General features: G+C 39.8%; 1 protein-coding gene across 2 annotated transcripts; it reads left to right on the top strand.

Annotated features, from left to right (window-relative positions):
* Positions 1-66: 66 nt before the first annotated feature.
* Positions 67-22,599, top strand: GOPC (golgi associated PDZ and coiled-coil motif containing; the record flags this gene model as incomplete). 2 transcript variants are annotated; one of them, XM_083731383.1, is made up of 9 exons in its annotated part: positions 67-384; positions 10,312-10,476; positions 12,531-12,554; positions 14,114-14,289; positions 15,228-15,393; positions 16,965-17,060; positions 17,432-17,596; positions 18,569-18,749; positions 19,536-22,599. In XM_083731383.1, 9 exons carry the CDS (start codon positions 67-69, stop codon positions 19,646-19,648), a joined length of 1,404 nt encoding a protein of 467 aa, XP_083587509.1. In that variant the 3' UTR covers positions 19,649-22,599. The 2 variants fall into 2 exon arrangements, with proteins under 2 accessions (XP_083587509.1, XP_083587510.1); XM_083731384.1 differs by lacking the exon at positions 12,531-12,554.
* Between the last annotated feature and the right edge of the window lie 146 nt (positions 22,600-22,745).

The raw sequence follows: 22,745 nt of genomic DNA, 5'->3' as shown, positions 1-22,745 counted from the left end.
GCGCCGGTGCGCTAGCGCGGCAGGGCTCGTAGGAAGAGCGGAGGCGTCTCCCGCCGAGGGGTCACAATGTCTGGCGTGGGAGTGGGCTCCTGCGGGGGGTCGGGCTCCGGGGCCTGTGGCGGCGGCGGGGCGGGGGCGGCGGCCTCCTCGTCGTCGTCGTCTCCCGGTGGAGGCGGCGGCCTGTCGATGTTCCGCTGGCTGGAGGTCCTGGAGAAGGAGTTCGACAAGGCGTTCGTGGACGTGGACTTGCTGCTGGGCGAGATCGACCCCGACCAGGCGGACATCACCTACGAGGGGAGGCAGAAGATGACCAGCCTCAGCTCCTGCTTCGCGCAGCTCTGCCACAAAGCGCAGACCGTCTACCAGATCAACCACAAGCTCGAGGTGAATTTGTGGAGCGGGAGAGAATAGCTGCCCTCGCGCCCGCTGTGGGCTCTCTTGCGGGGAACGGGACGGAGGAGACGCTCGGGTTTCCCCTCTCTCTTTCCCCCTTCAGAGGCACTTGGAGGAAGCAAATCATGGCCACACCCTCAGTTTCCTATCTCTGAAATGGGAATAAATGGCGAACCCCCCTCCCCCAACTTCCAAGGCAAAGCAGTGTCACCTGCCCCATACTGTGAGGACACAGGCGCCTCCATCAACTCGTGCATAGCGTCTTGGCCTTGCGGTAGAGACTTGGAAACCTTGCCGTCAAGGAGGGAGCAAGGATGTTCGTCTATGGCTCTTCCTTGTAGGCAAAGGTTATTACGGTTTCGGTGACTGGCTAAAAATTAAGCTCAGTGTAGTAGGAAGTAATGTTAGGGGGTGTGGCAGAACAATGTGCTGAAAACCCAGCTTCTGATAAATCTGGGTATAGACTTTCAGAAATCAAATATCTACAGATTTGGAGTCTCTTTGGATTCCGAACTTTTAAATGAGTCTGTTACATGGTGCTGTGGGTTAAACCACAGAGCCTAGGACTTGCCGATCAGAAGGTCGGCGGTTCGAATCCCTTCGGCGGGGTGAGCTCCTGTTGCTCTGTCCCAGCTCCTGCCAATCTAGCAGTTCGAAAGCACGTCAGAGTGCAAGTAGATAAATAGGTACCACTCCGGCGGGAAGGTAAACGGCTGCTCTGGTTCGCCAGAAGTGGCTTAGTCATGCTGGCCACATGACCCAGAGGCTGTACGCCGGCTCCCTCGGCCAATAAAGCGAGATGAGCGCCGCAACCCCAGAGTCGGTCACGACTGGACCTAATGGTCAGGGGTCCCTTTACCTTTACATGGTAATGTGAGATTCAAACATGACCCATGACCTCACTGGCTCAGTGGTAGAGCATGCTTTGAATGCAAAAGGTCTCATCTTCTGTATATACATGCTCTGTATCAGAGTGGTCTTCATTTTTTCCAGACCTGTGACCCACTTTAAATCCAACCCAGAATTAGAAATTACCTATGCCTGTCTTCTCTCAAACACATTGTCTCTTTTTCAAATGCACCAGCTCTCAAATGTTATACTTTGCTGTTAGAGTGTAGAATTCAATATTATATTATTTTGGCATGAAATGTGGACAGAGCAGGGACAAGGAAATACTTAAGTCACAAGTCTATGTGAGCACACTGCAAAAACCAAGGTGTAGGGCAGGGCTGGGAGCCTGTGGCTCACCAGACACTGTTAAATTCAAAATCTCATAAGCCCAGGCCAATATGGTGTAAGCAGTCGTATTGAGAAAAATACATAGTGCAAATGTAGTCTGTATCATAACATGACAAAATAAGCATTTTGCTATAAACTTGTTTCCATCTTTTTTCAGGAGCTGTTGTTACAATTTATTCATTGATTTACATTGATAATTAAGCCTGTATTATTACAGTAATTGCAGTTTGCTATGGAAGAAATATTATATTTTGTTAGATGGAACAAATAACTATCTCTCACAACTTTATAGTATTGGGCCGCTAAATCCAAATTATAAGTACTATTATGGACAAGACAGTGGCTACAAACAACATGCAAAAAATTAAGTACATACGATAGTAAGTAGTAGCAGGCATGGGTATGAGCATATTAGAATAAAATGTATCAGTCTGATTATTATCATTCAGTAACAGTTGTAGAGCAATGCTGTATAGGTTAAGTCTGAATAACACACAATTCCAGGATTTTACTATGGTGAAGAAAATTTCATCCAGAATAGGACCATGCCCATAAGAAACATTGGCAGTCTGTTTTATTTCTTCAGGTAGAAAATCTTCATATTTCACCAGAATAAGTCTTCTAGATCTCTTTAGAGGACAGACAAAATAAGTTAGGGCTGCAGAGATTTAGATGAACATTAACTAAGATTAAGGTGTTGGAGCTGGGCCACAGTACAGTAGACTCCTTCCCATTTCTCGCTCTAATTTTCCCACTCACTAATTCTTATAACAGTTATGTTTAAGGACTTATAAGCAGATATAGGATTCAGAATTGTTTACAGTGCACATATAATGAAGTTCATATCTTAATAAATAGGATGAAGAACAGGGAGCCCATGGACTGGATGTGGTCAGCTGCTCCTTCTGATCCTGCCTGCAGCATTCCCTCCCCCCTACAGCAATTAGGATAGAACAGGCACTTCCAACAGGCAGATCTCTCCCCCCAAAAAAACCCCAAGGCTTTCTTCCTCCTTAAAAAAAAAGCTCAACAACTTTGACCTGAACCCCCAGGGGGTAGATCACTGCCAGTCTCTGTGATTAGATCACAGTCTCTTGGGAGTTGGCCACCCCTGGCATAGAACAAAGCCTTCTATAGGCAGTCATGTATGAGGAGGCTCTTTTTGAGCTGCATGAGGAGGCTTTATGGAGCTGCAGTTTCCAAGGCAGATGCTTGGGGTGTGAAGAGTGAGAGTCTGCATGTGTGGTACATGCCCACATTTGTCTTGGCCCTCAGAAAATTGGCCAAGAGGGAATGTGGCCAAAAAAATATTCCCCATCCTTATCTTAATAGTTTCAAATATTGGGGTTAATGTTCTTCTTATCATCATCAGTTTATTAATCACTTTCTATACAATTGTTTCAAGGTGATGTACAATGAAAACACAAGGCAGACATATATAAAGCAAAACAATACAAAATAGACTCTAATGGTACCATTTTAACCCTGTTAACCTGATAAGTTTTCAACTCTGTTTCTAATAGGACTGTGCTCAAAATAAATGTTGGTAGTCTGGTTGGTAGTCTGCCTTATACCAGGTTCGACAATTTCTTTGTCTAGCCTAGTATTGTCTACTCTGACTGGCAGTCTCTCTCCAGAGTTTCAGATTGATAGTCTTTAACATTACCTGCTGCTCCCAATCCCTTTTAACTGAAGAGACCAGGGATTCATCCTGGGATACTCTATGTGAAAAAAAGTGTTTTTGAAACCTCAGATACGTTTGAAGTTCCAGCACTATATATTGCAAAAGATCATCTGTCTAGTAAGCTGCAATGCCATTATTTAGTAACATTAGGCTTTAAGATAGAACTTAGAAACTGGTCCACTCTTGAAATCCTAGTTATTCTATAGTAATGTGAACTTACTCTTGTCTGAACAAGTGATTGTCATCAATTTATAATGTGACTTCAGCATACTAAAAAAATTCCTTCCAGTAGCACCTTAAAGACCAACTAAGTTAGTTCTTGGTATGAGCTTTCGTGTGCATGCACACTTCTTCAGATACCTTCATGCGGCTCAATGTGGTGCCTTCCATAGTTCCAGTTCCATAGTTCCAGTTACAGATAGGTAGCCGTGTTGGTCTGCCATAGTCAAAACAAAAAAAATTCCTTCCAGTAGCACCTTAAAGACCAACTAAGTTAGTTCTTGGTATGAGCTTTCGTGTGCATGCACACTTCTTCAGATACCTGGACCAGGTTACCTGAAAGACTTCCTTCCCCTCCACTGTTCAGCATACTAGTTCATTTTTAAAGCTAGCTTATAATGTTCTTCTCCTTTTGTCATTTTTTTTATAAGAAGCCCAGTGACTGTAGAAGTCAACTGTGCTCAGGACATAGTGAGATCATCATGTTATCTTTTTTGCTTTTCCCCAAGTATTCTTGCATCACAATTCTATATATTCCAAATTAACACTGCAGTTTGTGTTAAGTGTTGGTTCTCACTTGTGGAAGGTATTTTTTTTGCCAAATGCTTGTATCTGCTGTAGCTTTCTATAACATGTCTCATATTATACCTGAAGGTCCCCCATACCATGAGCAGCTTTTAAAGGGCTCCAAGGGTCTGCAGTAAGTAGGGAGAATAAAAGAAAATCAGGTATCCTGAATTGCAAAAGTGCTTTCTGCTACTGCAGAGCCATCACTGAATATACCCCAATGAAGCTAAGTTATTACAAATGAATTTATACCTTTCTTTTGAAGAAGACTCACAAAGCCTTTGTTAATAAAAGTTATTTCCTATGGTATTGAAATACTATTAATATTTTATAGATTAGTACATTGTTTTTCAAATTGTATGTCTGATCTTCATATTATTATTTGCAAAGCCGTGAACAAGTTAGGTCCAGGATATCTTAATGACCACCTGCACTCTTATTTCCCAGCTTGGTTGCCTAGTACTGTTAGTTTCCCATGTTTCCGAAGCCTTCCTGGTCTCAACTATGGGTCAGACATTTAGTGTTGCCATTCCCATTCTGTGGAACGCTCTCTCAGCAGAGATTTGGTAGGCAGCCCCACTGTTAACTTCCTGACTTCATCCTATTCAGTTGTTTCATTTTCTTCTAGTCATTTTTGTGAGGTCGTGTGAGGAAAAAGATAGGTTTTTCGTGTTCACCATTCCCCCTCCTATAAGTATGCCATGAGTAGTATGGGGGAAGCACTCAAAATCTAAGTTACACGTTTTTCATAAACAACAGGTTTTAAAAAGAAATTCAGAAAACAGAGAGTGCATAGAACAGGCAGCAGTTAGGTCACTCATCAGCTGTCATTTTCTGTTATAGAGCTGTATGGAAATGGTTTTTATAAAACCTTGTGTTTTGAAAGTGCCAGGGAAATGTGATATCCTTACAACAGAGTGCTACCTTGAGGAAATACTTTTTCCCATGCTGCTGCAAATGAATATCAACTGTACATTTGCTCCATTGCAATGGTGGTTTTAGATCTATGTCTATAGACTTCTGAAGAACACCAGGGTAGTTCTTCAATGAAATAAGTGATAAAGGGAAACAGCTGGAAGATAGCATGCCTCCCATTACCAACCTTTTCCTGCAGTGCACAGTTAAAGGTCCCAGTTGAGTGGACAGTATCTCGGTTTGTGTTTGGTCCCAGCTGGGCACATGAGTGGAGAGTGACCCTAACACAAGCCTTGGAAGTCTTTTTAATGCAGAGCCAGTTTTTCCTCAGCTTATGATAATGAGAGTCAACCTGGTAGTCACAGTGAACCATTTTTAACATCTGCCCAGAACTAAATCTTGTGAATCCATAGGTCATTCGTATGATATGTGAAAAAGTGCCTTTGTCCTGAACCTACTGCCAATAGCTTTATCGAATGACGCTCAGTTGTATTATGAACAGAGTGAACATTTTCTCAATGTTTGTTTTATTCATAATATTATAAGCCTCAGTAATGTATTTCCTCTGAAGTTGTATTCTGAATTTAAAAGGGCCAAACAAATGCTTTAACTAATATGTACATAGAGTTAAAATAGGTTTCCCTTAGGCACATCACTTTAAACTTTCAGGGTAAAAATAAAATAAAGTATTCTTCAGCTGGTACTTACCTTACTGAAAAATGTGTGTTGTAGGCTAGATAAGCTGCTTTCAGTTATTCTCTTCAGAGGATCCTGATGATAATAGCTGATTTCTAAAAATAAATTGGTTGAGACTGATGAATTTGATATTTTGTAAAAGGTAGTCACCTTCCTTCTCTAAAGTGATGTGCATTACAGTCTGTTCTTCTAGTGTGGCTTAGGATGTAGTGATATGCTAAGCTGAGTCCCTTTCATGTTGGTATAGTTTTTAAAGTTCTGGTTTGAAATTGTTTTTTCAGAATGGTATGGTATTGTAAGCATATTGCTGTTTATTTATGTAATATTTTTTATTGTGCAAAATTTATCACCGAGGTCCTCACAACAACCCTGGAGCTCTGCCCAAGTGATCTTCTCTTCAGAAGCTCTTCTATGCCCGCCCCCTGGTCTTCTAAGGCAGTGATACAAGATAGAATCTCCTTTCTGCTGGGATCCAAACTCTTGGGGAGATGGTTGTCCATTAACACTGTTGTTATGGAGAGACCATTTCCTCATTAGATTGGTTTGATGGTGGAGATCCCTCATTGAGTATGACTGAGCACAGTGCCATGTCTAAAGGACTTATTTTGCTTCATCCATTGCAGTATCATCCAGCAGAGTGGTTCTAAGTAGTAAAGAGTCTGTTGTAGTCAGATTTAGAAGGAAGTGGATTGGATCCCTGGGTATTTGCTGTGATAAATTTGTTAAACACTTGGAAGAAAAAGTTGCTTGTATCCTATTGTCCCAACTATAGTGTCAAGTTGCAATATCTGTGGAGCTGTCCAGTGTACTGTCTATTCAGGTATCTTGGAATCAGCTTTGGTTGGTGTTTTCTGAGGAAGTGGATGAGACGATTGAATCAGTGAATCCAACCAACTACAGGTGCTCTCAACCCTTGCCTGTCATGGCACATATCAGCTCTGTGGGATAGATGTTTGGGGCATGGTACTATCATGGTTCTATTCCTACTTATAGGATAGGTTCCATAATGTAGTGTTGACGAACTTCTGCTCTGCTCCATGACAAGTTGTGGGAGACCACAGGGTTCTATTCTGCCCCCCCCCCTTGCTATTTAACAACTTTATGAAGCCATTGAGAGAGGTCACTGAAACTTTTGGAGCTGGTGTGCTGATTATGGTGTGCTGTATGCTGATGATACCCAGCTGTGTTGCTTCATGACATCTGAGACAGGTGAGGTTGTGCAAATCCTGGGTGTCTATAGCCATATGCCTGCTGTTATGGACTGGATGAGGGCCAGTAAACTGGAACTGCATCCTGACAAGATGGAGGCTCAGTGGATTGGTGGGTTTTGATTCCAGAAATTAGGTGATCAACTTGGTCTAGATGGGACTGCAATCCTGAAGGAACAAGAATGTAGGCTGGGAGTACTCTATATTCAATCTTGCCACTCAAAGCTTAAGAGCTTTGGTGGCTTGGAGCAGCTTCGGCAAATTTTGACTGACCTGCCAGTTGACTGTTGCTAGACAGAAGCAGTCTAGTCATAAGAGTGTCTGCTTTTGTAACTTTGCAGTTAGATTACTGCAGTGTGCTCTACATGGGGCTGCTCTTGAAGATGACATAAAAGGGACAGAAGCCAGCAGCAAGATTGCCATTGGGAGTCTCTCATATAATCCATCTACGGCTGATCATAAAGAAATTACATTGACTGCCAAATGCTTCCTGTCTGCTTTCAATGTGTTAATTTAGAGCGCTAAATGGCTCGGTACCTCAGTACTTGCAAGGTTGCGCCTCTGCATATATTTCTCCCTGAGAATTAACATTTGCTAGGTTGTGCGTCCCTCCCCTGGAAGCTGAACATTATGTGGAGATGCAGGAGAGATCCTTTTCTGTTGTGGTGCTCCAATTATGGAATCCCTGCCTTCCTGACACTGATATTGACTATAAATTGGCACAAATTAAAACCTTACTTTTTTCTTTGACTTTTGGACCATTTTGAGAGTAGTTCAGCTTTTGACCTGCTTGTGCTGTTTGTTGGTGTCAAGCATTTTAGACTTTGTATTGAATATAACTAGTGCTTTATGGTTTTTGAATTTCAAGGATTGTTTTATTGATTGTTTTACAGGTATATTCCAACCTGAGATCAACTGCTAATAAAGCAAGTTAGAAATATTTTGACAAATAATGACACTGATGTTCTAAGCATATTAATAGCTTGAAGGTGATTAGAGAGCATCAGTGCTGTCTTTTATTTCTTACTCTATTTCTGATCCAAATGTACCTTCCTTCTCTTGTTTGAATCAAATCAGTAACACATCCATAGATAAAAAGTGATGGATCAAACCCTATTTGTATGTAAGTTTATGTTCTAATTAAAAGTTTGTTGAAGTCTAGGAATTGAAGTTGACTTAAAAATTGTATTTTAGAACAACTTTAAGCAATAATCAATATTAATGAGAAGTAAAGTTTACAATACACCCAATACACTTTCCCTCACTGGAATCAGTTATTGGCAAATTAAAATCTCCCAATTTCCATACGGAGCCTAGCACTTCTAAATGCATTACTTACTATACCCTGTAGTTCATGTGGTTGCCTTGGAAACCCTTAAGTTGAATGGTAGGATGAAAAAATATTTTAAAATAATACAGTTTTAACCATCTTAGTGATTCCTGTAGTGAAGTGTGCACATAAATCTTGTTAAAGCTGTCCAATCTTTCTCCCCCATTTAGTTCAGAGGAGATCAGTTTTGCTAAACAGTTGTAAGCAACAAGTCAGTTTTTAGCTTTTGACTTCCTGTTGGCAAATTGTACATCTAGACTGTATGTTTGCGCAAGACAGCAATTATATCAGCAAGACTTGCTCAGTCATTATTGTTTGCAATTGGCAGAGTGTCTTTTCTAAGCTCTTACAGCTGTGAAAGAGTAATCAACATTAAAGAAAATAGTGATCATGAATTATAACACACCACTGTTTAGACTACTATAGCCTTTCGTTTCTTGCAGTGATAAATTGTAAATGTGTTATGCCAGTGTTTCCCAACCTTGTGCCTCCAGATGTTTTTGGCCTACAACTCCCATCATCCCTGACCACTGGTCTTGCTAGCTAGGGATGATGGGAGTTGTAGGCCAAAAACATCTGGAGGCACAAGGTTGGGAAACACTGTGTTATGCTACAGTTTAACAATGCCTAGTGTACTTGGGGGTTGGTCTACCACCCACTCACACCCTTCAGCAATAACCATAAAATCAATAAACAGTTAAGGTAAAGGCTATTACATTCCTCCAGGCTTTCCTAAAGCACAGTAAGGTGTAGGGTAATCCACTACTATTTTGTAGACCAGGCATCCTCAAACTCTGCCCTCCAGCTGTTTTTGGCCTACAAATCCCATGATCCCTAGCTAGCAGGACCAGTGGTCAGGAATAATGGGAATTGTAGTCTCAAAACATCTGGAGGGCCGAATTTGAGGAAGCCTGTTGTAGACTGACATACCAGTAAGAATAAACAAGCAGGAAACAATTTACTGTTAGCTGTGTTAAAAGATCACAGGATATTAACTGAATCATATATTTGTATGCTGTTAATGCCCAGTTGAATTTTAAGGCTTACTAGATAAACTAAAAGGCCTCTGTTATTAAACAATTTACATAGCAGAAAGCAAAAGCGAATTCCCAGCTAGAGGTCTTTCATTGCTGAAACACATTAATCAGGTAGGTAAAGGTAAAGGTAAAGGTACCCCTGCCCGTACGGGCCAGTCTTGACAGACTCTGGGGTTGTGCGCCCATCTCACTTAAGAGGCCAGGGGCCAGCGCTGTCCGGAGACACTTCCGGGTCACGTGGCCAGCGTGACAAAGCTGCATCTGGCGAGCCAGAGCTGCACACGGAAACGCCGTTTACCTTCCCGCTGGTAAGCGGTCCCTATTTATCTACTTGCACCCGGAGGTGCTTTTGAACTGCTAGGTTGGCAGGCGCTGGGACCGAGCAGCGGGAGCGCACCCCGCCGCAGGGATTCGAACCGCCGACCTTTCAGCCGGCAAGTCCTAGGCACTGAGGCTTTAACCCACAGCGCCACCTGCGTCCCTTTAATCAGGTAGAGGTTATGCTAAATCTTTAACTGTCATTAACCATAGAATTTTACCATTCTAACTGTTAGAATATGATTTGCCAAACTTGCTTGGAACTTGAGCACAAACATTCTTTTTCTCTTTCAGTATGTAATATATTTCTGATTGGTTGTGCCAAACATTCCATATATGTTATGACTCGGTAGGTCTGTTCCTTAATATCATTGTGTATAAATGACCACCATTCCTGTATGACAGGATTTTAACATGTTATTAAAGGGTGGAATCTTCTCACTTTTTCAGTTTATTCCATAATATTCTGTTCCCGTTATTGATCAATCAGTCTGATTCAATCTGTGTTTAGGATTCAAGCTTGAACAGATTGAAAAAAACTTCTACTTAAGCGGTTTTGTGACTATGTAAAGAAACCTGTGTTATTTCTTTGGTTTAAAAACTGGTGATTTACACTAATTTGAAGGACAGAAAACATCCAGAGTCAAAATATCTTTTTCTATAGACTTTTTGATCATGTGGATTATTGAATAACTTATGTTCCAGGCACAGCTAGTGGACATGAAATCAGAACTGATAGAAACACGGGCTGAAAAAGCAGTATTAGAAAAAGAGGTGCACGATCAACTATTACAACTCCATGCCATCCAGCTTCAACTCCATGCAAAAACTGGTCAGAGTGTTGACTCGGGGACAATAAAAGCAAAGCTGGTGAGTACTAGTAACAGAAAGGACCTATTTTTTACAGCAGAATTGTTACTCCAAACTACTGTATTTACTCGAGTCTAATGCGCCATCAAATCTAATGTACACCTCAATTTTCAGAACCTTTAAACCAAAAAAAGTATTTGCTGACGAATGTAAATGTGCCATCGAATCGAATTTTCCCAATGTAATTTGGCCAAAAAGGTGAGCATTAGATTAGAATAAATACTGTATTTTATTTGTATGCATGTGTGCTCACAGAATTCATCTTCTGTCTTTCTGTATTATCTAGGAAGCAGTTTATCTAGTTTATCTGAATGTCACTTGCCATGGTTAGGCTTGCTACCTAAGAGACTGTTAAATCTATTAGCTAGAGATGTAAAATGGAGTCCCCACCCCCCATCAGCCCAATTTGGCCTGCCAAGACTATCTAGTTGACCTGCCAAGCCATCTTCCCTACACTGGGCATCACATATGAAATCACATGTGGAACACATAAAGGCGGTGCTTGACCAAAAGGGGCTTTGCAGGGACTGTACACCTTGTGACCTGTTATGCAAGAGTCTGACAAGCTGCTGGTTGTTGGATCCTTCCGAAGCATTGTACAAAGTGCCTGAGAAGTGCTGAGAATAGGGATTGCAAAGTGCTTCGTGAATCACTTCCCAAAGGCCCAACAATCGTTTTGGGAATTGGGGAAGTGCTGTGCAAATCTTTTTCCAAGACCTGTTCTCAGCGCTTCCCTAGCACAAGGCAACCAGCTGATAGCCAGGTGTTGGGGAAGTGCTGAGCTTTGACAGGTATCGCTCAACTGATGTCATTATGATGTCAGTTGATGACTAATGAGTAGCTCTGACCACCCCATTGGGGTGGAGGAGATAGAGAACTGGCCCACTGGGCCAAAAAGATTCCCCACCCCTGATGTAGTCCACTGTCATAGTTAGAAGTTTTTAGAGGAGGATTTTTGCATCTCCTATTTTTGTGGATTGAATTCAGTATTATGGAATTATGAAGTAGCACACATTTGGGTAAGAGCTTTCTAAGTGCTTGTCTAGTTATAGTAGCACGTCATGTATTTAATGAACTATCTAGTCAGTCGAATTCCAGTGTGCTAGGGGCTGCATGAGATTTTATTCATGGCTAGAGTCAACAAAATTTGGGCTACTCTATCTTAGCCTTTTATTCACAGACACTTAGAATTAAGAACTGTGAAATAAGGTTTGTGAGCCCAAAGTCCCTTCCCCTTTATAGGAACACATATATACCTAGCAAGTTACAATTTGAAACCAAGGGGAGTTTCAAAAGCACCATAAGGACATTAGAGCCCTGCTGAATCAGACCAAAAGCCTATCTGGTCCAACATCCTATTCCCACACAGTGGTTGGCTAAAGAAATCAAAAGTTCGAGTGGGCTAGTACAGGTCTTATCAATGAACCTGAGTAGCAATCTGAATTCCAGACATACATTTGAAGTGATTGATTATTTGATTTAAAATTAGATGGTCAATCAAAAGTATAAATCTTCATTTTGCCAAGAAACAAATATCAGTAACTTTTTGAGGGTATTGTAGGAAATGCTTAGTTTATGTAAAAGGTGTGATAACGTACAAAATCTGCTGCTCATTGTTAGCTGGAAAGGCATACTTGTTTTTCAGTTCCTGCTAGTTCTTGTTCAAACCATATCAGATGATGACTGTGCCCATGAAAAAGAAGGAAGAGGAACTGAAAAAAGATCATATCCAGACCAGTCTTCTTTTAAAATTTGCCCCACCAGTATTCACACCTCTTTTTTAAAAAAGAATGCTTGTTGCAGTGCAGGCTTCAATTATTTCCTAGTAAAATCACAATTTCTATTTATTTGGAGACATTTCCCCATTTCACAGTGTGAGAGAAATTCCATTTTCAATGAGCAAGTATTTATAGTAATTGTCTTCTTTGCAACCATGGATCATACAATTTGATTACTGCTTAGACTGAGAATCTTGTCGATGTATGGCCCTATAATTTTGATATTTTTTTTGGCCAGTATTTCTAATTACTAAACTTTTTTTCTCTCATCCTAAGTCTGCCCCTTCTGTGGAGGATATGGTAAGTTCACTGGCTGTCTTCATCTGTGTTTAATTCAAAGCAGTGCAGTAGTTTTCTGCAGAGCTGCGCATATTAGCCTGGAGAGTTAGTGCCAGTGAATGTCTGCTAGATTCTTTCCTTTCCACAGTTTCTTAGCTAAGTCCTTGTTTATGTTCAGTATTCTTTTTAGATTTGATGCTCTTTTCCACTCAACATGCATGTCTGTATTGCTGCTGTTGATTGCTATGACTAATGTGGGAATTTTGAAGTAAAGCTTGGCATTGAGTCTAAATGTAGCAAGTTATTAAAGACTGACTTTGATCGCAATCCAGAGATCCAAGCAACTAACTCTGTGATGCACTCAGGCTTTGAACAAAATCAGCTGTGATATGACATGGCAGTCAGCTGTTCAAGAACCAAAACATCACACAAAGTGCAGTGAAACCTAAAATGTTTGTCTGTTTTTTTTGTCCAGAATCCACATTGTTTTAAGAATACTTATATGTCCTGTAAAACAGCATTAAAAAAAAAAAAATTGTCACATGATGGAATATTTATGTAGCATTCTATTCCTACCTACCCTTCAGTGGTTGCATTCCAAAAGCCAATGGCATGATGGCATATTTTTGCCCAGGCTGCCATGATATATGTGCAGAAATTAAAAATGAAAATAGTTCATGAACTTAACTTGCAATTTTTAAACTTATAGATACTTAGAAACCTTTATAAATCCTATTGGAATATAGATAAGAAATTGTGAGGTTCAGTGTGAATTTTCTAGTGTATTTCAATTTTAAACAGGAAAACTTCATTTCTCCATTCCTGTACCTTTCTGTAGTGTAAACATTGGGTGATATCCATTCTGTCCATTAGGAATGAGGAGGATAGAGAGGGAATACATTCTCTCTTTACTTTCTCTACTACACTATTCATATTTATTAAAGTTTTCTCGTGCTTTGTCCCCTTCCCTACCTTTTTTCCTAAATAAAAAGCCCCAGTTCCTGAAGTCTTATCTCTGTGTTGTTCCCTGGCAATTAAATATGCCTTGGAACAGCAGTGCTGGGTATCACGTTTGTGTGTTTAAAAAACCACTTTATTTTTAAAGAAGCTTATTTTATTTTCATCAGTTCATTTAACATGCTTGCCATATGTCTTAAATATACATAATTTTAGCCAACTAGTTGCCTTTCTTCTTCATATTTGCAATTCTTTTAATAAGCAGTGCCATGCTGTATTATCCTAAATTAGCTGCTGTGTCATAAAAACAGTTTCACATTATGATAGCTCAATTGTAGTTAGTTCTTCTTGAACAAATGTAGCTTTCCAGACTTGTCCCTCAAATTGCCTTCTGATGCAGCTGTAAAACATTGAGATTTGTAAAATGCTTTGTGGCATGAATATTTTTCTACTCACTTGCAAAACCGTTGTAAATGTGTACACGCAGATTGTATCTAAATGTTGTGTGTCATGGTTTTTTCTGTGAAATTAAAGGTTAGACTAAAGATGCTTGCAGTTTTCATATCCACATAATAGGAATGTTTAGCTTGTGGCTAAAATAACCAGGGTCTTTACTTCACCAGGAGAGAGAACTTGAAGCCAACAAGAAAGAAAAGGTGAAAGAAGCTCAACTTGAAGCTGAAGTGAAGCTACTTCGGAAGGAAAATGAGGCACTTCGTCGACACATAGCTGTGCTCCAGGCTGAAGTATATGGGGCAAGACTCGCAGCCAAATATTTAGATAAAGAGCTAGCTGGAAGGTGTGTAAAAATTCAGTAGCTTGCGATGGACATTTGGGACAGAATTGTTGTTTAGGTGTTGACATGCCTGATCTCAGGGTACTTGTGTGGACCATATGGGGGATGTGGAAGAGTAGAATATAAGAGCTTATCAGGATAGTGCTGAACTGCTATAAAAACTATCTGTAGTGGGAGAAGATAAGGACCGGGATTCACAAGGTCGGACTTGGGTTGCTTCCAAACATGGGCAATTTAGCATTCTGCAATCATTCTAGTTCTGCTTCAAGCTGGAAGTGGAATAGCAATTCTGCTTCCCAGATTCTAACTTTATGTAGTAAAGTGGACAATTCCCCTTTCCTGAGCTTGAAACATTGGAAGGGGGTTATTTTCATTGGGACCTGCATGTGTGGTTTAAATACTCCCTCCTCAATGCACTCCTGATCATGAATACAGGGGGAAGGGGGAAGAAACAGATACAGAGACAGTGCTATCTGAACCAAGGTTTTAAGTGATTGACTTGATTCCTGGAGAAGAAAAATGGATCATGTAGAAGGAAGAGCAGTTTAACTGGCCAGAGTGGCAGTTAGGCCACCTATACCTGGGAAAATTGCACAGCTCATCCATAGAGGGATTTTTTAGCTCTCGAAAAGTCTGCAGCTGAACAGGTAAAATGTGAGGGGGATGTTTTACTCATGACATTATGCAAATACTCCTTAAAAAGTGAGTGAACAAAGCATGTCTATTCCACAGTAAATGCCAAATGTGGAAGCAGCCTTAAGCTTGGCTATGAAAGAGTATGGTACAGCACCCTCCCCACTTTCTTTCCCTATTATTGTAGTGACTGTAAGCCATTTGATTACCTCTTTATTGGACTTGAGAACATGGCACTGAGAGAGCAAATCAAAGAGTAGTTTGAACCTCTCACTTCATACATATCATGTTCTTTTCTCATTATGTAGGGTTCAGCAAATTCAGTTACTAGGCAGAGATATGAAAGGACCTGCTCATGATAAACTCTGGAACCAGCTGGAAGCTGAAATCCATCTGCACCGGCATAAAACTGTGATCAGGGCATGTCGTGGTCGTAATGATCTAAAGCGACCCATGCAAGTACCCCCAGGACATGTAAGCTTCTTGTTTTCAACATTTGTCAATATAATGTTTGTACCTTTAAATGTATGTCAACATTGGATATATTAATATATCTCTTGCCATTCAAAACTGAAATTCTTATTATGGCTCAGATCAATGGGGCAGAAAAAAGGAATTTCATTTTTTGTAGATTAAATTACAACACTGTTTTATCACAGTGCGTGTAAAGAGTGCATTTTTCTTTTTTTTTACTAACTTGCCTCAATAGTCAAGGGGAAGAAATGTTGAAATTGTACATACAGTCGTACCTTGGTTGTCGAACACCCTGGAACTCAAGATGTTTTGGCTCCCGAACGGCGCAAACCCGAAAGTGATTGTTCCGGTTTGCAAACGTTCTTTTGGAACCTGAACGTCCAATGGGGCTTCCACAGCTTCAGAAGCTGTGATTTGGTTTTCAAATATTTTGGAAATCAAACGGATTTCTGGAACGGATCCCATTTGACTTCCAAGGTACAACTGTATATGAAACTTAAGGAATAATTACAATATTCTGTATTGGGATTTGGACTAAGTGAATCCTAGTTAGTGACATAGGCTGCAGTCATTACTTTATTTACCTGGGAGTAATCCTTCTTAAAGTCAATAGGACTTATCTCCTATTGAAGTCAATAGGACTTTATCTCAAACACAGTTAAGATTGTGCTGTAAATAAAAAAAAAGGTATTCAGTATTGAAAGGGATCACAGCATTTACATCCACAGCACCCTTAATTTATAGATGTGAGAATCTTATTAGGCATTCTGCTTTTAAATTCTGAAGCTCAGGATAGTCCATTTGAGCTTTGCAATAACCCTTGTAAGTAGGCTGGGCTGAGATTTAGTGTCTGGAATACAATAAGCATGTGAGCTTCATGACTGAGTGGTGATTTGAACTTTGGTCCTTCCTGTCCCAGCCTGTCCTCTGCACTGCATACTGAGTCTTCCAAGCTCTTGAACATACAACCTGTTGCTCAGAGGTGGTGAAACACATGGGGTTTATAGTGCTGGCACAAAGGAATGCATTGCTTTTTTGTTTACAACCTTTCAGGCCCTAAACTGGGCCCCCAAAACAACCTAAAAAACTTTCAGTTAAAAAACACTTGTGGTGCTGGAAGTTATAAGGCCTGTTGCTCTGGTACTGTGGAAAGGGGAAGTGAGGGTGGTGGGACTTCTTCCAGCCTCTTAAATCCCATCAAAATGGAAGTTTGTATCCATCTACTTCTGGAACATCGCTGTGACTTCCAGAACTGTAACAAGGGTTTTCTCTAACTGCTTTTTAGTGCCCAAAATGTGTTTAATTCTGCTTATCTTGAAGCCAATGTAGGAAAAACCTTTGCTTGTGCCACATCAACTCGGATCTTGGATGGGGCTGAGGTGCATGTGTTTTCCTTTCTAAAGTAATCTTTTCCAGAGTAATCTTTAGAAAGGTGATTTTCTTATAGCAGCAATGTCTATAGCATTCTGAATTTAGAGATAATTTTGCCTGTAGTGATAGTAGTGTCCTGTGAATCTCTGGAAAACTTTGAAAAAGCATTGCCATAGCTGTTTTGTTTTTTTTTAAACTAGGATCCAGATTCTTTAAAGAAGAGTCAAGGTGTTGGTCCCATAAGGAAAGTTCTATTGGTTAAAGAAGATCACGAAGGACTGGGCATTTCAATTACCGTAATATTTGAATTTATTTTCTTTTTCTAGGATTCAGTGTTTACTAACAAGATACTTAACATTTTATTTTATATTTCCTGTGTGTCACACTGGCCCATGTTACCTATATCAAATGCTTGCTTTTGTAACTCTCTTATAAATGCAACTGAAAGAACTTAAATTTTTCATTATGCTTTTGTGAAATCTCTGCTACAAATGCATTATAAACTGTGCTATACATCAAATACGCAGAGCAGCAAATACTTATTTGTTGAAGAGCAGCATGAATTCAACACTTTTGAAATCTACAGTGAAGAACATACACAGTGTTAGGCTATAATTCATTTTGAAATTGTGGCAATCTCCTGACTTGTGTTATCTCATTGTGATAGGGTGGAAAGGAGCATGGTGTTCCCATCCTCATCTCTGAAATTCACCCAGGTCAGCCTGCTGATCGATGTGGAGGTCTGCATGTTGGAGATGCCATTTTGGCAGTAAATGGTGTAAATTTGAGAGATGCCAAACATAAAGAAGCTGTAACTATTCTTTCGCAGCAGGTATTTTATTTTTATATCATGAATACTGAACTGTTAATATGCATATATACATTTAGTGGGGTTTGGCCAATAATTGGGGCAGGGCCTCCTGACATTTCTCCATTTCAGCTCTATGACTGTGTATGTCTGAACACAAGCACTAAGAGGAAGGGTTTATTAATTACTGGGCAGCATACAGATGCTCAGTAGTGGAGCCACATACTTTGCATGCAAAGGACAGAAGGTCCTAGGTTCAGTCCTTGGCATCTCCCGACAAGGTTCGGAAAGATTCCTTCTCTGAAACCCTGGAGAGCCCCTGCCATTCAGTGTAGACAAGGCTGAGCTAGATGGACCAGCAGTTTGACTTGGTGTAAGGCAGCTGCCTATGTTTCTAAGATAGGGCCTGGGGCAGATTTAGGGGAGCATGACTGGTTCAGTTGCACTGGGCGCTGTAGGGGTTGCCACAACTAAGATTTAGAATGGAACATGAGAAGGGGTGTGGGGAGCACCAAATTTGGGCGTCACACAGGGCACCACTTAAATTTGAGACCCGAGGTCCACTACTGGTAGGGCAAACATTCTGTGTGAAGTTTTCTTCTGCAATTACTGAAAGTGCAAGTTTCACCAGATGAATGTTTTGGAGACTCTTAAAATTGTCTGTATTGCCATTTTCAAAAAACAAACAAACCCAGTTTCCATACATGTAAGTCACATCCAGAATTAAACTAAAGTTGAGCAGTAGTCCATTCATTTTGGGCCTTGCTTCAGAGTGTCCAGAAAGTCCTTCCAAACGTTCTTATTTCAGCAAGGATTATCTGGATGACTATACTCTGTAGGCATGTATTGTAAGACTTGATCTGGCTTTTCTTTTATATTAGGAATTTTTTTTTACTATTCTGTTGTATAGCTATAGTTCTGAGTTTTCATATTTTAAGTGTTCTGAATGGACTGCCCATTCTTAGAAGCAACATAATCTTCATTTCTGTATTCTAGAGAGGGGAAATTGAGTTTGAAGTTGTGTACGTTGCTCCAGAAGTGGACTCAGATGATGAAAATGTAGAATATGAGGATGAGAGTGGACATCGTTATCGTCTGTATCTTGACGAATTGGAGGAAGGTGGAAACTCTGCTTCTAATAGAAAATCTGGATGTGGAGATGTCAAACAATTGCAAGGTAAATGTTCTGGGTTGGTTTTTTTTTAATAACTAAGGTACAACATTTCAAGTAAAACTTGATTTTGTAAATTTAGATTCAATTGTTTGGATATGCTTAGGATAATCTGTCCTTAGATTGGAATGACAGTTATGCAGTTGTGTCACAACATGCAAGGTTAAACCATATATGTTCTTGGTAAATATAACGCTTGGGCAGAATGGCAGCTCATCGTTTTCCTTTGCTATTTTTGTCAGAATATTGTCATATTTCCCTATATTCCCATAAAGCAGACTCTTGATTTGAAATTGTAGGTATATTCTTCCTTTCCTCTTTCTTGGTGACTATTTTTGTGATGTGATTTAAAGATTTCACATGGTCAAAGATTAATGCAGTACAATTTTCAAAATCTGGATTTGCCAAATCCCTACCCATAACTTGGGGGTGCCTCTGCATTGTGTAGGCACTTCCTTGTTTTGCTGGTTACTGGAATTTTCTGTTTCGTGTGGTGTTTCTGTACTAGTTGGAAGGTCTTGTTAGAGGGGAAGTGGAGAGCCATATTAATTCCTAACCCTCTGCAAGAGCACATGTAGATGGGGAAAAGGTCGTTTGGCCTGCAGTAGTCCCTATTCTTCTTAACTTGTTTTATATACAGTCCATTTCTAGAAGTCTTGGAATTTCTGCCTTCCTGTGCAGCATTGGTGCATGTTTTCTCCTTATCAGCAAAAATTGTTGGGTGGGTCAGTTTGTAAACTTTAGGATGCTGTACTATAAAATGTTACAAACATTCTTTTCTCTCTTTTGCAGTGTTTGATAAGAAAGCAAGTATTGATGGCCATGAAAATGGAGACCTAGGAAATTCAGTTGAAACAGAAGAGACTATATCTAAACTAGACCAATCTGCTGAAAGCTTAGCCTAAAACCACCCCTAACTCATCAGTGGGACTGGTCTCTTCCTCAAGACAGGTTGTGTAGACCGTTCTGCATTCAAAATTCCACATAAAATTATAAAGGACGATTAAAGGGATAAAGAGAAGCTGTGTTGCTGTTGCCTGGAAAAAAGCTGTTCTGTTGGTTACCTCAGGGCTTCATTATGAGCGTATCTAAATGTGTAAAATTTCCCATTTTTCTAAGAAGTTGCATGTCAGATGAATTTCCCTTGAATTATAAGCACCAAAGCATGTTGTTTCCAAAGGCTTTTCTTGAATTTAACTTTGGATCTTGTTTATGGTAAAAGGGATAGACTAAAGCAAAAGAACTTTGACACTTGGATCCTCTGACTAATAGAAGCAGAAAATTGGCATTCATTTGATAGAGGAATAGATTTTAATGACCATATATAAGGGAGACATGATTTCTCAGAGGTATATTCCTGACCTACCTAGTTGCTTTTAAAATGTGTATTGTAAAAAGGTAAACAGCAAAGTCAATTCATTTCAGATTTTCACAATATACAAAAATAAGTTTGGTTTAAAACATACACATACAAAACATTTTAGCTGCTAAATATTTATTGTGACGTTAAATCTCTGAAATAGATCCTAGTGATCTGTTCCTGAGATGTTTTTCAGCATTATTTAATGCAGCATATATATATAAATATATTCCTTTAAACTCTCCTGCCAATCAATGCTGGATGTGAAGTATTCTCCAAAGGTATTAAACAGAATACTGTTAATTTTAAAATGCAAAATAAGTGTAAAATTGGCCTCTTGGAATTATGTCTGCCCTTAAGTGTAGCATGCTCAACTTACAGAATTGTATCATTGGGTGGCTACCATTCTGTGTGAACTGAATTAGGATGGAGTTAGATGACCATTCTTTCCACTGCATAGTCTTTTTTACAGTTGCCACACAGTGCCATCTATGTGACCCTGGGCTGTCTAAAGGAGCTCTGTGCCCTACAGGCTAATAGTACTGTTACACTTTTGACAATGTGGCTCATCCACAGAATGGGAGTACATCATGCCTTAGATTCTTTAACAACCTATTTCCACATATATCCCGTCCACATGGATAACTGTAAAGGTTGCTGTGCATTGGAATGAAAATGTGCCTCTAATGCAGTCCAAAAAGTTTACAAAACATTCTCTGTAGGCATGGTTTTATACGAGAGTTGCTAAGAGGGGCGATTCAAATTTTTGATTTAAATCCTTTGCTATAGGAACTGATTCACTTGACACTCTTAAGATGGGAGGATGGTGTTGGATACATAATAAACCATTTAATCTGTGGCTAAATAGTCATCAGATTGCTTCAGGCTGTGTCCAGAGAATGCTTCATCATACCATTTTTACATCTGTTTTTTTAAGATGTATTGCAGTGTTGTAAGGCAACATGAAAGCGATTGCCCAGTTGCCTGTTGTGTGTTTAAAAGTCTGTAGACCACCAGAACTCCATGTGATTAGATCCCTTGAGGAAGGTGTTCTCCAGTTATGATCGTGTCATAGCGATCATTGTTTCCATCCATAAATGCAGTGCTTGCCATGTCATTGGTTACCCACGCTGTGCTACATTGAGAGGTTTGAATCAACTGGCCCTTAGCAAGTGGGAATTGAGTGCATCCTGTATCTTGCCAGGTGATACTTAAGACTGTGCAGGATCACGTACCAAATTTGTTACAGTATAATAGTCCTAGTATTTTACAGAACTACGGTATATTTTTTTAAACCCCAAACGTGCAAAATAGTTTTACACCTGAATGCCAAAGGCATTTTTAGAATCCATTGGGGGTTGTCTTGGCTAGGTTGCTGTTCAGTTATGTGTATGTGTGTATGTTTATATATATATATGTATGTATGTATCTATATCTTATTAGAGCGCACACTCTCCATATGCAAACAGTTAAAAACCATGTAATAGCTTTTATTATAATAGGATAAAGCATGAAACGCCTGCTTTCCATTCATTGTTTTGCGGGCCATTAAAATGTAACATGTAAAGATGTATTTTGAGAGTGCAAATAATGTAAAATGACAGCTTTGTAAGTGTTTTTATAGAATGTACATAAATTGACAGCGAGCGAAAGGCATTTAGTGTAATGTCAGTTAACCTAATGTTTAATGTTAAAAAACCATTGTGTTGTAGAACACAGTTAAACTTGTCTCTCCTAGGTGCACTATATATATACATATGTTTATAGAGAAATCTTTAAAATGTAAATACTTTATGCAAAGATTTTGCTATTTATAAATTCTTTAACTGTTGCTCATAAAATAATTTTTGTGTGTCATTTTGCTCATGGAACTGTATTTGATTTGCAGTAAAATTTTATAGCTGCTCCTTTAATACTGTATATTAAAGTAATCTTAACCATGATACTGCCTCCATTGCAAGACTAGTATTTTAAGCAAGCCATGAAATTGGAAAGGCTGCATTTTCTGCTGTTCATGGATGTGCCTTTGCCCTGCCGTATGAGGCTGTTAAGCAGCATATGATGTTTTCTGGTGTATATTAGAAAAACATTCCCTGTGTATTGCTTTTCATTAGGGAATCTAAAGGGGAGCAAAATGGAGAGTTGACATAGGAGCACAGTGTTCCTACACAAGCCTGTTTTTGTCAGTAGGACATGTGCGAAAGAAATTACCTGGTATCCCCCTTTTTTAGAATGAACTCTCTTCAATGTTTGCTCCATTTTGCACTATTTCTGAGCATGTTGAATCTTGGTCTATCGAAAGAGCTTTCCTATATCCCTTGTTAACAGTAATCCAGGGATTATCTATGAGAGAATGTTACTTTCCACTCTCAAGCGAAGAAGCATGTTCTCCGCTTGATATACTTTTGTTCTGTCTGAAGTGACAAAAATGCAGACAACCTTTCTCTGTTGCATTTGCACAACTTCGCTATTTATTAAAATCAGGCTATTGTTGAACACTGTTTGCTGGTACTGCTTTGTTCTCCTTGTGATGGTATCACTGCACACAAGTCAGTGAACGGTTGTAAACGGCACTGATAAATAACTGCACAGAAATTCCCTCAGACACTTCCCACCATTGTTTTGTCTAGGCACACTTTGGG

This window comes from Podarcis gaigeae (genome assembly GCF_964106915.1).
Source record: "Podarcis gaigeae genome assembly, chromosome: 3".
In the NCBI taxonomy this organism is placed as follows: domain Eukaryota; kingdom Metazoa; phylum Chordata; class Lepidosauria; order Squamata; family Lacertidae; genus Podarcis; species Podarcis gaigeae.
This window is presented reverse-complemented; position numbering and strand designations above follow the sequence as displayed.